This window comes from Lissotriton helveticus, chromosome 8 (genome assembly GCF_964261635.1).
Source record: "Lissotriton helveticus chromosome 8, aLisHel1.1, whole genome shotgun sequence".
In the NCBI taxonomy this organism is placed as follows: domain Eukaryota; kingdom Metazoa; phylum Chordata; class Amphibia; order Caudata; family Salamandridae; genus Lissotriton; species Lissotriton helveticus.
The window spans coordinates 1,573,491,270-1,573,505,895 of NC_136069.1; the positions used below are offsets into that span (position 1 = coordinate 1,573,491,270).

Consider the following 14,626-nt stretch of genomic DNA (forward strand, 5'->3'; position numbering starts at 1 on the left):
GATTCAATCAGTGAATCTGTGAAACTTACCAACACTGGAGAACTGTGGTAACCGATAAGTAACTTGCTTCTGATCTGCTTTTAAATGTATGTATGCATTGAAAGATACATACACAACCTAGCTAAAACAAGAAAAAGCTGTTAGTTGTTGAAGTGATTCAAGATTGTGTACAAATTGTTGATTGGTTAATGAGGAAAGGGGCTCTCTTTACAGTTAAATCTAAGAGACCAGAAAGTTTCCTTGTTAAGGATAATTGATTGTCTATCCATGTCAATGATAATTGATTGTTTGTTCCACCTGGTTACCCACAGTCCAAAGTCTTTGCAAGTTTGCCCTAGCTTTTCCACAGTACAGCCATTCACAAATGAGTTAACCAACAATCCACTGCACCAGTTCTGAGGTACATAGGTTCCACAGCACATCAGCTCTCCTCCTGTGGCTCGGCACACAGTTTAGTTGCTGTAGTAAACGCACCTTGTGTCCCTTAACTCGTACCCTGTTATTGTGCCTCCTTTCTTCCTCCAGCATCTTGTGTAGAGGTGGCTGAGAACCTCAGTCATAAACATTGAGATGGAAGTTCAACCGGGCTAGGTAGAATTCTTCATAGGCATCACAAACAGCTACCTGAAGAGCTACAACTCTCTTCATTGGCAGATCCAGCTACCCTTCAGGAAGGCCCAGTAATCCTTCATCTGTCTTCTAAACTAGAGTGACTGACGAAAACCATTTATATAATGCCTTCTACCTGATTGGGTCCCATGACCGATGTTTAGACATATGGCTGACATACTAGCTGGCTAAAAGTAGCCAGCCAATCCTCCACAGTAAGATATACGTAGGCAGAAATCTTTACCCAGGTGTTCTATGTAGATAATGGCCTCCTTAACTCTGATACTGTAGTGACACAGGTAGGCTCAACCAAAATAGGTCAGCTTCCTCCATGTGGATCTACAATGTGTTGGGGCAGCAGTTACCTTTACTTGGGTAGGACGATAACCTAACTTGCTAGTTATGTTGCCTATTTTAAACTCTGTGGCCATTTTATTGCTGACTTTTCCTGGCTCTTTCATCTTGTTGTAGCTGCAACATGAGTATATAGGTTTCAGTATTGACGTGTTGTTTAAGGCTGAGTGCACCAACAGGTTTCTGTTTATAATTGATAATTTTTTACTTTTTAAGGAGCTGTCTCTTAGACTGGCAGAAAAAGAAGGTGCAAGAGTGGTTGTGGCTACTGATCCAGATGCAGACCGGTTGGCAGTAGCTGAAATTCTAGATAAGTGAGTGCTACCTCTATTTTAAGGACGTGTATAAAGATGAGACTTCTGTTTTATCTATTAAATAAAGAGGGTTGGTGTGTTTAAACTCTAAAGTACAGCTGGGTGTTGCATCCTAAAATATTTCCTTTTCTGCTTCAACACACCTGAACATTTTGAAGCCATTTATAGTTTGAATTTTACCCTAACAAATGATAGCCACTGAACAGTTAATCAAATAGGCAAAGTGTTGTAATGACTTTCTTTTATTTTGCTTGTTTGAGAGGAGGAAGCCATACCAACATTTTTGTACATTTACTAAGTGGAACAGGTACCAAGGAAACTGCTTGCCTTTTGCAAACAGGTTACCACCCAACATTGGGGATTGGTAAAATATCCATGTTTTGGGACCCTATAAACCAACCCCCTATGTACATCTGGCAGACTGTCACACATACTTGCAAAAAGAACAATTGATGGGCAGAACGCTGATCAATGTCAAAACATTCAACCCGGGGCCAAAATCCATTGGTTTTTTGCTCTCCAAGCCATTCCAGTTTAAACCCAGCCATATGCAAATTAGTCTTGACCCTGTTCCCCATGTGAACAGTCCAGACCGAACTGCCAGACCAGGTTCTCCCTGGACCGTAAACCAGCACCCTGGGACCGGTTTCGGGGTTTCACCCCTCATCAGCCAGGCTAACTTGACTCCAGTGGCATGGAGAGCAACTGACCCACGTCCGGGCATACCTGTCTCACTCGGGGTGACAAATGCAAAAAGAACAATTGATGGACAGAATGCTGAGCAATGTCAAACATACACCCCAGTACAGCGATCTTGGGTGAATCCACATACTTTTTGATGTGTTATAGAAATTTAATAGGACCAGGGCATGCTCCTTTGGCTTATCTACCCCACCTCGCCAGCAGCACCAGTTCTAACTCTCGTTTCGCAGACTGGACACAGGTACCCCCAAAAGGAGCCCAGCAGTTCCGCGGCTGAGACTGTAGTGCACGTTGTCTCCTCGGTAAACCAGCTACCCAGTTCATTATTTTCCCCCCTGCAGTCCAACTTGCCAAGCCCATTCAATATGCCTTTCATGGAGCACCACCACCCGTTTCTAGGCAGGATCTGACAATTCTTGCCAGGCCATTATATTAGACTAGTGGGTCCTGCAAATTGTTCTGAAGGGCTATGCCTTAGCCTTCTTTTTCATACTGCCACACTTTTACCCCATCTCCCCTACGACTTAAGGAGAGCTGTCTATCCGTTTTGTGGACATGGTTCCATTTCATGCCTTTTCCACAGGAAAGAGAATCCAGGTCATTCAGCCTATTATCCCGATCTTTCCACCTCAGTCCTGGATTTAATTTAGGTCCAGTCTGAGGCTCCTGGTGTCCTCCTGAATTTTGCTGGTCCAGTACACCAGTTGGCATATGCAGGCTCTGCATTAGGATCTGAAGTGTTAGTGGGCCCCATAGTCAAGGGTACCTCTCCGACCATGTACAGAGTTTAGAGGAGACTGCAAAGATCTGTAGTGGTTATTGCTTGACCGCGTTTTGTTCAGTGGCAGACACCTCTGCATTCCTCACCCATAACTGACAGAGGTCCCAGACCCAGCTCTCATTCTCACTGCCAGTACCAGAAGAGCAGGATTCTTGCCTTCCATGGGCCTCGTTTTTCCTTCTTCTGGTCCTTGCCTTTTGTGCCTTTTCCCATTTTGCCTTACCCTTTTCTGCCTGACTGTGCCTCATTTTTCCCACACTTGTTTTGCCGCTTCCCGCAATCTCTGCCCACTGCCACGTAGCGCCCTTCCATCCTCCCAAGACCTACTTAATGAAGGCCGCAGCATAGCTGAGCTGCTCGCATTCCAATGTCAAGCCCGTCTGTACCCGTCCATGCCAGGACCGTGCCCAGCAACTACACCTGCGCTGAACTCCGAGCCCTAGACTACGGACACCACAATATAATTTTTCTCCTGTATCCACTGCTCCTTCTCCTGCATCATCGGACTGCCCACTATCAAGCCATCAACCACCACACAAACCAACCAGCACAGTGCACCTGCTCCGCAACAACTTGCTTGCCTCCTCCTCAATACACGCTCTCTTTGCAAACACAGAACCAAAATCTGGACCTTATCACCACCCTCATCCCCAGTGTGGTCTTGCTCACTGAGACCAGGCTCACACTCACGTTCACTCCCCACATCTGCACAGCAACATCCAATGGATACAAGATCACACTCCGAGACCGCACCAAAAAACCAGGAGGAGGAATAGCCACCATCCACAAAGAAATCATCCACTGCGCAACTGAGACAGAATATACCATCCAGACCATGGAACACTTCAACTTTAAACTCCAAACAGACGGGAAAGCAACCATTTTTAAGCACCCTCGCCTACAGTCCACCTGGACCAGGCCCCAGCTTCTGCACAGTCCTTTCCTGACTTCGCCTTTCTCTCACAATTGACTCCAAAGACTACATCTTTGGAGCACTGAATTTCCACCTAAGTGACCTCAATGACACCAACATCGCCAGCCTACTTGACAGCATGAATAACATCGAACTCCCCCATCACATCACTGACCCTACCGACACCAGAGGACACATGTTGGACCCCATGTTCACCTCCAGCAACAAGTACAGGCACATCAAAGAACTCACCTGGACCAATCACTTCATCGTACACTTCAACATCTCCCGTCCCTGAACCTCCATCATCGAGCTACCACGCACCCACCACCGCAGTTGGAGTAAATCATCAGGGAGCCAATGCATGGATGACCTCAACACATAATGCCCTAAAACTGCATCTGACCTGGGCCAACCTGTCATAAAATGGCAACTTGTGGATCACCAGCTGCGCCAACATCATTGCTCCTATCAAGACCAGCAGACACAAGAGATCCACCAATCAGGCAGATGGTACACCAAGCAACTGAGAACAGCAAAACGCTGCTGCTAGCAACTCGAAGGTAGATGGCACTAAAGCAAGGAGACCTCAGACACAACCACCTTAAAGACCTCCCTCATTCTCTACCACCAACTACTCAGAGAGACAACCTCCACAACATTGGACTCCGCCAGATCGTGACCGAGCCCACGCACTCAGCAGGACACCCCCTCGACCCCCTCTTCACTACAGGAAACTCCATCACCTTCAGCCACACCACCGAACTCCCATGGACCGACCATCGTTGCGTCCACTTCACCTTCAGAACACCCACCATCCACAGACACCAGCACCTGCTTCCACAAAGAAACTGGACCAAAATCACCGATGACCAGCTCACCTCCTCACTCAACAACTCCACCCCAACCATCGCAGAAAACGACGACCCCAACACCGCAGCCCGAACCCTGCATAGATGGATCTCGGACAGCACCAACACCATAGCCCCCCTCAAGAAAAACAACAATACCCGTGCCAAGAAAGCCAGATGGTTTACCACTGAACTTCGAGAGTACAGGCGCACATGCCGCCGCCTCGAAAAGGCCTGGAGAAACACCAAATCCACAGAAGCCCACAACAACTTCAGAGCCGCCACCAACGCCCACCATCAACTCATCAGAGAAACGAGGAAAAAAGCGATTGAAGACAGAATCTCCACCCACGCACACAACAGCAAGGAACTCTTCAGCATCATCAAGGAGTTCGCCCAACCCACCAGCGAGTCTACCGACATCCCTCCCTCACAAGACCTCTGCGACAAACTCGGCATCTTTTTCCACCACAAAATCAAGAGCATCTACGACAACTTCGACGAAGACAACCAACACACTGAACCCTCACCAACCACCCCCGACACCCGGAAACCAGCGATTGATGACTGGACAGCCCTCACCACCGAAGACACACTGAAGATAATGAAGTCAATCCACTCAGGGGCCCCCACGGACCCCTGCCCCCACCACATCTTCAACAGAGCCGCCAACACCATCGCACCCATCCTCCGCCAAACCATCAACCGCTCCCTGGCGACCGCCTCATTCCCCGATGACTGGAAACACGCCGAGGTCAACCCCCTCCTAAAGAAACCCTCAGCGGACCCCACCGACCTCAAAAACTACAGACCCATCTCCCTGCTCCCGTTCCCAGCGAAAGTCATCGAGAAAGCCATCAACAGCCAACTTGCCACATTCATTGAAGAACACAACATCCTCGACTCCTCCCAATCCGGCTTCAGAAAAAACTACAGTACGGAAACCGCCCTCCTCGCCGCAACAGACGACATCCGCACCTTACTGGACAAACGAGAAACAGTAGCCCTCATCCTCCTCGACCTATCAGCGGCGTTCGACACAGTCTCCCACCGCACCCTAATACGCAGACTCTACGATGCAGGAATCCAGGACAAGGCCCTCGACTGGATCTGCTCCTTCCTCTCCAGCAGGACGCAGCGGGTCAGACTCCCCCCTTTCCTCTCGGACCCCACACCTATCACCTGCGGAGTACCCCAGGGCTCCTCCCTCAGCCCGACGCTCTTCAACGTCTACATGGCTCCACTTGCCCCCATCGTCAGAACCTACGGACTCAACATCGTGTCATATGCAGACGACACCCAGCTCATCGTCTCCCTATCCAACGAGCCCAACACCGCCAGACGCAACTTTCGAGAAGGCATGGAAGCCGTCGCCAAATGGATGAAAAACAGCTGCCTACAACTAAACACCAACAAAACAGAAGTACTCATCATGGGCCCAAACCCCGACGCCTGGAGTGACACCTGGTGGCCCACCGCCCTCGGAAACCCGCCAACCCCCACAGACCACGCACGCAACCTGGGAATCATCCTGGACTCCGAGCTCAAAATGGACCGCCAGATCAACTCTGTCTCATCTTCCTGCTTCCACACCCTCCGCCTCCTTCGTAAGACCTTCAAATGGATCCCCCTCGAACACCGAAAGACAGTCACTCACGCCCTGGTCACCAGCAGACTCGACTACGGCAACGCACTCTACGCCGGAATAAACAAAAACCTCATCTGCAAGCTACAGAACATCCAGAACGCCGCCGCAAGACTGGTCCTCAACCTGCCAAAACACTGCCACATCTCCCAGCACCTGCGCACACTCCACTGGCTCCCCGTCTAGGCGAGAATCACCTTTAAGATGCTCACCCACGCACACAAGGCCCTCCACGGCACCGGACCAGCATACCTGAACAGCCGACTCAAATTCCACGCACCCCAAAGGACCCTACGATCAGCCCAGCTTTCCTACGCTGTGGTCCCTCGCACCAGAAAGACCAGATCGGGAGGCCGCTCCTTCTCCTTCCTCGTGGCAAAAGCATGGAACGCCCTTCCGCTCCACCTCAGACAGACAACATCGCTCCCCATCTTCACAAGAAACCTCAAAACCTGGCTCTTCGACAGACCCCCTCCTTGATGGAATGGAACCTGCACCCCCCCCAACCCCCCCCACCCCTAGCGCCTTGAGACCCTTACGGGTGAGTAGTCGCGCTTTAACAAACTCCTGATTGATTGATTGATTGACAAGGAGGAAAGCCCCAGCAGACCGCATCGAGTCCAGCTGTACCCACAGCAAAGAGCTCTTCAAGATTGTCAGAGCCTGCCTACTACACAGACAACAGCATTTCCCCCTCTCAAAAGCTACCTTTTCCACGTGAAGATCACCACCATCTATAAGAACTTTGAATCCCAGCCTAAATCCTCAGACTTCCTCCACCTTCACACACACCGAAAAATCAACATGGACCACCGACCTACCTCATGGGACCAACTCACTCCTCAGGACACTACCACCATCATGAACTCAGTTCACTCAAGATCCCCAAAGACCCCTGCCCACACCACATTTTCAACTTCAAAAGCCACTGGATCAACAGTGAGCTTAACACCCTCTTCAATTCCTCACTTGCCATGTCCACTTTTCCTGAAGACTGGAAACTTGCAGAAGTCAAACCTCTACTCTAGAAACCATCTGCTGGCCCGAGCAAACTCAAAAACGACCACTCCTTAGTTTTTTTCTCATCCAAAGTCTTAGTAAAGGTCATCAATCAACAACTTACGGAATGTCTAGAGCGGAACCTTCTCCTTGACACCTTACAATCTGTATTCCATGCCAACCACAACACAAGACTGCCTTGTTCGCAGCCACCAGTGACAGCAGAGCCCTCCAAGACTGGGGAGAAACAGAGGCTCTAATCCTCCTTGACCTCTCAGCAGCATTTGACACCGTATCTCATCACACCCTGTTCAGAAGACTGCATCACATAGGTATACAAACAAGTGCCCTCAACTTGGTCACCACCTTCCACACCGGAAGACCGCAGAAGATACACCTACCTCCATTCACCTCTAAGCCCAAAAACATCATCTGCAGTGCCCCCCGAGGATCCTCTCTCAGACCCACCCTTTTCAACACCTACTTGACCAACATCGTCAAATTCTGTGGACAAAACATCATATCCTATGCAAACCACATGCAGCCCACCCATTCTCTCGCTCTCAAAAGATCCCTCCAACCCAAGAACTAACTTCCACAGATGCATGACGAGCATCGGCAAGTGGATGAAGGGCAAATGCCTGAATCTCAACATGAACAAAACTGATCTTCGGCAACAACACAACCCATTGGAACGTTTCTTGGTGGCCCTCGAAACAAGGACCATAACCCAAACTGACCGACCACACCAGAAATCTCACCATTATCTTAGACAGCAAACTGACCATGAAGCACAAGATCAATGAAATCGCCTCTGCCTGCTTGTGCACACTTTGCATTTTATGAAAAGTCTTACAATGGCTCCCCTGAACACAGGGCAGACTGTCACCCAGACCCTACTCTGTACCAGATTAGACGGCAATGCATTGTACGCTGGGATCACCACACACCTTCTGCCTAGACCATACAGAACTGCACCGCCAAACTCTTCCTTGACCTCCCCAGAAGGACCCACATCACTCAGAAAACTCCACTGGCTCCCCATACAGAAGAGATGTCAATTTAAGCTGGTGATACATGTCTACGAAACATTGCACAGCGAAAGACCTGCCTACATCAACCATTGCCTGAACTTCCACTACCCTACAAGACAACTGCACTCCCCCCTCTCTCGCCCACATTCAAAGAAGCAACAGTAGAGGATGCTCCTTCTCCTATCTTGATGTGAAACCTGGAACGACCTCCCTCTACAGCTACGGATGCCCATCTCTCTACTGGAATTCCAGACAGCACTCACACCCTACCTGTCTGACTGAGTCACCTCAACCATCATAAACTTCAACCGCTTGTTACTCTCTTGGGTGATTAGCCGCACTATATAAATTCACTTGATTAATTAATTGATCGATACTGCACTCCATGTCAACGGTCTGAAGCTGAGGGCCATCCGCTTGCTGTTGAAATCCTTAGAGCCATCAAAGGAAGGCTGTTACAGGGCTCACAGACCACACTGCCGCCATATGGTCATGCAAAAAATAGGACCGTTGTGGGGTCACAGATCCTGTGACAAGAGGCCGTGGCACCTGGAAATGGCTGGGCCACCAAAGAATCTTTCTGGTGCTGATCACATCGCAGGATTGTTGAATGCCAGAGTGGAAGAACTCAGCCATCAGTGCCTAGTGGATCTCGAATGGCAATTGCACCTAGAGGTGACACAAGGTCTCTTCCGTGAATGGGCAGACCCTTAGCTCGATCTGTTAGCCACTGCTAAGAAAGCGTAATGTCTGCTCTTGTGTGCATGGAGTTCCATGGGTGTCTCTCACTCAGAGATGCGTTCTGCCTCCTGTATGTCTTTCCACTATACCACTCCTGCCTGACATCAAAGGAGGATCAGTATCAACTGGGCCCAAGTCATCCTAGTGGTCCCTGATTGGGCACAGCAGGTAAGGTATCCAGAATTCTATAGCTTGAGCATCGATCTATACTCAATCAGGCTGTCCCTCCGTGAGGATCAGCTGCAGAAGCAGCAGGACAGTGTTCTGCACCCAGGACAATCTCCACCTTCATTTGTGGTGATTGTGCAGTGACTTCTGAATACCTTCGACCTTCTCCAAAGGTGGTTGATGTTTTCTTGGCAGCCATGCCTCCCTTGACAAAAGCCATATATACCCCTGTCAATGGGGCAATTTGTGACTTGGCGTGGGGCAAATGAAAACACGGTAATGTGTGGAAACCAATGAAGAGATGACTCTACTAGAAGAAAGCATTAATTAATCTTCATCACTGTATTTCACTATACAGACCAACATTCTAAGTCTGGAATCACAAGCAAGTACCAATTCCAAGCATTGTAAGTACTTTATCTGGCAGAAAAACAATACGTGCATTCCCAAAACAAAACATGGTATTACACATATCTTACAGGAAAGTAGTGCGACACATATCAAAAACATATAGCTGTACTTAATTTCTCTTCCAATGGGCAAATTTTCCATGTGGCTGTGAAAGCTGCGTAGTGAGCGCAGTCCATAGAGGAGGTAGTACAATGTAGATTCACACAGAAGAGAACAACAAGCCCTTCAGACAACAGTAGTGTGTATTCTCAATATATGTATGTTAATGTTTTTTTTGGACTCCTCCACTCCTGAAAGTCAACGTGTTTCGGCCCATCCATTCGGGCTTTTCAGGATAGGGAAAGAAGAGAAAAGGACATGGGCCCACGAACGGTAGGGCTCCTGTAGCTCGTCGGGCTTATTGCAGTAACAAAGTTGCCATAAGGAGGACTGCTCTCACTACGCAGATTTTGCAGTCATATTGAAAATTTGTCAGTTGGAAGAAAAATTAAGTATAGTAAGTAAGTAAGTCTGTTTAAATGTTTATATGCAATGGGGCGTTCAGGAGGTATATGGTGTTGAATTGGGATATTTTAAGAATGATTTAGACGTATTATGTGAAAAGTACGATTCAGATTTGATTTTGTTGGTAGGAGATTTTAATCATAAACTTAACCCTAAACGGCATGACCATATGTATTTGGACATTTTGGAGTCCTATGATATAATTCAAGCAAAGTTTCCCGAAAGTCTTTGTTCAATGCATGATGCAAGTCTGAGAAATTACCTAGCGACCAAAAGTCTCTTTTGCTTGAATGGTAGGTTCCCCCAACACTGTCCAGCAAAGAAAACTTTCAAACAAGGGACACAAAATTGCCCTATAGATTGTTTTTATGCCAGCATGGAACTTCAACTTAATAAAGGGCTTCAGGGTTAACCATATACAAGACAGTGATCACAATATTCTAGAATTGGAGCTGGCATATTTCCATCAAATTGCCTGTGAGATAGTAATCATACATCAGATGGATTACCCAAGGCGTATTTCAACACTGTTAACCGAAAAATATATAGAAAGGTTAACCAGGCTCCAACAAAACATCACTCTAGGAAGTGTAGATGGACTAAACCTGGCCTGGTACATTGAAAAAATAAATCCAGTGGTACAAAGTATCACGATCAAACTTAGAATAGATTTAAAGGACACCAAGAGTAAACAAAATACACAGGTTAGCGAAGGCAACTGGTTTAATATAGACTGTTTGAACAAGAAAAGAGAACTAAGGAGAGAACAGCGTAACTTGCGTAAAAAATTTGATAAGTCTAGGGCAGAAAATCTTGTTTAACTAAAGAAAGAATACATCACGCTTCTTTATAGTACCAAAAGAGTCCATAAGGAAACCTGCTGGGGGAAACTGTTGGAGGCTATTGAATCCAAGAACATACGATTGTTCTGGAAGTTAGTACAATCAGTAATAGAGGCCTCAGGTTCTTCAATGAATTGTGTGGTAGAAGAGGGTGCCTGGGAGGACTATCTGAAGGAATTGTATTCTCCGGGGAGAGAAATTGAAGAGGGAGTATTAGGGGACTGGAGTGGTCTGATAGATAATCTAAAACCAGACTTCTCAGTAGAAAATGTTTTTATTACAATGCAGACCCTAAACTTAACAAGAGCTGCTGGCCCAGATAACTTGCAAGCCTTGATAATAAAGTCACGGACATCATGGTGGGCTGAATTTTTTTCTCTAATGTTCTCAGTAATCCTAGAAACTGGGACGATGCCGATTAATTGGAAGGGTGCGATAATTAGACCGATCCATAAAAAGGGGGATGTCTACGCACCTAGGAATTGTAGACTAATTAACCTACTTGATATTGGTGAAAAGATATTTGATAAAATTATATTAGGTAGGTTAAAGACATGGACAGAAGAGGGATCAGTTATCCCAGTTGAACAAGGTGGTTTTAAAGAAGGCCATTCCACAATAGATCACTGTTTTGCCCTATGGGCCCTGGCCCGGAAATCGATAGAACAAAATGGGAAGTTGCATTGTTGCTTTTTCGATTTTCGGGCAGCGCTTGACTCTGTGGACCGTAATAGACTCTGAGAAGACTTGATCAAATATAGAATCCCGGATGGTTTATTGATGATCTTAAAAGAGTTACATGGAGGGAATTGGGCCCAGGTTATTAGAGACATGCAGGGGTCATTAACTCATAAGATAACTGTAGAGAATGGACTTAGACAGGGGTGCGTTCTGGCACCCCTGTTATGTTAAATTTTCTTGGCAGATCTCCCCGTGGCATTAGAAGTTGAAAGATGCGCTAGCCCAAGAATGAGTGGTCACAAAGTGCCCTGTCTCCTATACGCTGATGATCTAGTGATCCTGTATCAAACCGAAATAGGACTCCAAAGGAAATTAAATGTTTTCAAACATTATTGTGATAGAAAAGTATTGACTGTAAATATGGAAAAAACAAAGGTTTTATGTTTTGGGAAGAGCCAGAAGAATTTTCAGTGTTTTTTGGGCCATGACAAATTGGAGGCAGTTAAAGAATATAGATACTTAGGCCTCTGGTTTGACAGTGCTCTAAAATTGCGCACCCACTTGGAGGCTCAAAAAGCAAAAGCTTTTTCATCCATATGTGGGCTAAAAAAATGTAATAAAGATTATGGCGATATGTCACACAGACCAATGCTAAAGGCCTTCGAAGCAATGATCCCCCCGCAAGTATTGTATGGGGCAGAGGTTTTATACCAGAGTGGTAAATATGAGTGGGATCAGGAAGAAGGAACAGTTTTAAAAATATAAATGTCTTTACCTAGCTGTACAATGGTCCAAGCAATCAGAATGGAACTAGGGTTAACTTTTTGGAGTGTGCAATCCCAAATGGCCCTGGTAAGATTTTGGAAGCGTCAGGACCCAGGAGTTGTACAGAAGCTCTCACAATGGTGTAGAGAGGAGATTCAAACAAGTAGCCTTAGTTGGGCAAAGGATGTGAGAAGAATCCTCCAGAAAGTAGCAGGGCGCCTTAATGTGAGACTCTCCCAGGACTCCTTGGTGGCCGATTTTACAAAGAGAACGCTTAGGGAACAAGATCAGTCTTTTTGAAGGACCCAGGACCTGGATTATTTGTTAATGAAAAAATCGGTCCAGTGGTTAAAGAACTCATGGGCAAATGAAGTTTGGTTTCCGTACTTGGATGTATTGCCCAACCAAGGGTTAAGATATGAAATCCTAAGTACCCGAGTTGGGATTAACCCTTGGAAGATAGACTGGAAAATAAAGACTGTATTGATTGGCCCAAATGGTAACTGTAATTGTGGGCTAGGATTAAGAAATTACATATTGCACATATTGCTTGATTGCACATTTGTTCTTGACATACGGAAATTGTTTTTACGTCCTATATTTTTATCACATAAGATAAATTTGCGTGCCCAAGCGGTTTGTTTACTTACAGATATGCCCTAGTTGGAAATCTCAATAGGATTGGGAAAATTCCTGAAGGCCATAAAAGAATGTGTAAGGGAGAAACTGAAGGAGGGGCATTGATCTTAAATGTTTTTAGGACTTTCACAAATGTGAATTTTTCTTTTTCTTTTTTAGTAGGAATTTAGAGATTTCTGTAAATTGTGTTTAATGAATTGTATGTGTTTGAGGGTGTTACCTTCTTTTAACATGTATAGTATTTTAACTATTTATTGCAGTAGAATTTAGATTGTTTACACCATATGGATCCTGATCGTGTTTTGTGTGTTTAAAAGACTATGGTCTAAATAAAAAAAGTTTTTCTCTCTCTCAAGTAAGTCTGTATAGTGACATACAGTGATAGAGATTAGTTCATGTTTTCTTCTAGTAGAGTCATCCCTTCATTCGTTTCCACACATTACCGTGTTTTCATTTGCCAAACGCATGCCCAGGTTGTTGTGAGAGTAAGAGGGCAAACCCCTAGGTTGTGGAACTTAGTGTGGTGCTAGACAGATACATTCACATCACATAAAGTTATCTGACTTTTTGTTATTTGTTTTGTCCCTAGCTCTGCAAGCCTTTTTTTCTGGGTTAAAGGGTACCTTTCAGATCTTTCTGCTTTTTTTGCAGTTCTGGATCAGCCCTCTTTGTTTTAGTCTCCAGTTGTTACGCGCTTTTTTAAAGGTTTACTTTTATTTCCTCTATCTTCCTTTGTCATGCCACAGTGGTACTTGAATTTGGTTCTCACATTTCTGATGTGCACCACATTTGAGCCACTTCACAGCTGTTCCTTGCAGCTCCTCATCCTTAAGACAGTGTTTCTCGGTGCCATAACATCTGCTTAGCATGCAAGTGTAGTGATCTCCAAGCTCTTTATGTAAACCCGCCGTACACCACATTCTTCCCAGACAAGCTGGTTTTGCGGACATGGATATCTTTCTTGCCTAAAATTGTGAAGTCGACCATCCGCCTCACCCCTCTAAGAAGGAGGAGATCTCTTGTACCACATGATATCACTAAGCTTTTACATAGATCATACCAAGGAACACTGGGTGGATGATCAGCTCTTTGCGGGGTTCTCTGGAGCAAAAGAGGCAAGGCCGTGCAGAAGGAGAACCATCACCCGGTAGATCATGCATTATGGTCTGCTACGGATTGGCTAAAAAGCAGCCTCCAATAGGACTACATGCTCTTTCTACTAGGGTCAAAGCTGCTACCACTGAATTGGCATGAGGAGTGTTTGTCCTGGACATTTGCCTAGCATCTACATGGATGTCTTCCGTATGTTCATGAAGCACTATTGTCTAGACAACCAGGTTCGCCGAGGGGGGTATTTTACCTGCTCCGTCCTGTGGGACTTTCTGGTTGGAGTCCCGCCACAGAACCACATCTAAATAGGTACTGCTCTGGTATCTATTCAAAAGATGAGGAATCTGCGGCTAGAAGTTACTATCAGTAGAACAAGTTACTTAACTTAAGTAATGCTCTTTCTGGTAGAGACTCTCTCTAGCTGAAGATTATTCACCGACCCTCCCATCCTTCCCGTTCTGTGATTGGACTTTATCCATTGATTAGATCTAAAGTCCAGCAATCTGCATGATGGGCACATCAATTGTTTTTGGTGCTCTGCATCTAGGGACACAGATATTCTC

At 46.1% G+C, this 14,626-nt stretch overlaps 1 protein-coding gene across 2 annotated transcripts in view; it reads left to right on the forward strand.

Annotated features, from left to right (window-relative positions):
• The window catches only part of PGM2L1 (phosphoglucomutase 2 like 1), a 579,912-nt gene that overhangs the window by 326,165 nt on the left and 239,121 nt on the right, over nt 1-14,626 (forward strand). For both annotated transcript variants that reach the window (XM_078658581.1, XM_078658582.1), the window contains one exon: nt 1,180-1,277. In XM_078658581.1, the coding sequence (XP_078514707.1) occupies nt 1,180-1,277 (98 nt within the window). The remainder of the gene's footprint in view (nt 1-1,179; nt 1,278-14,626) is intronic.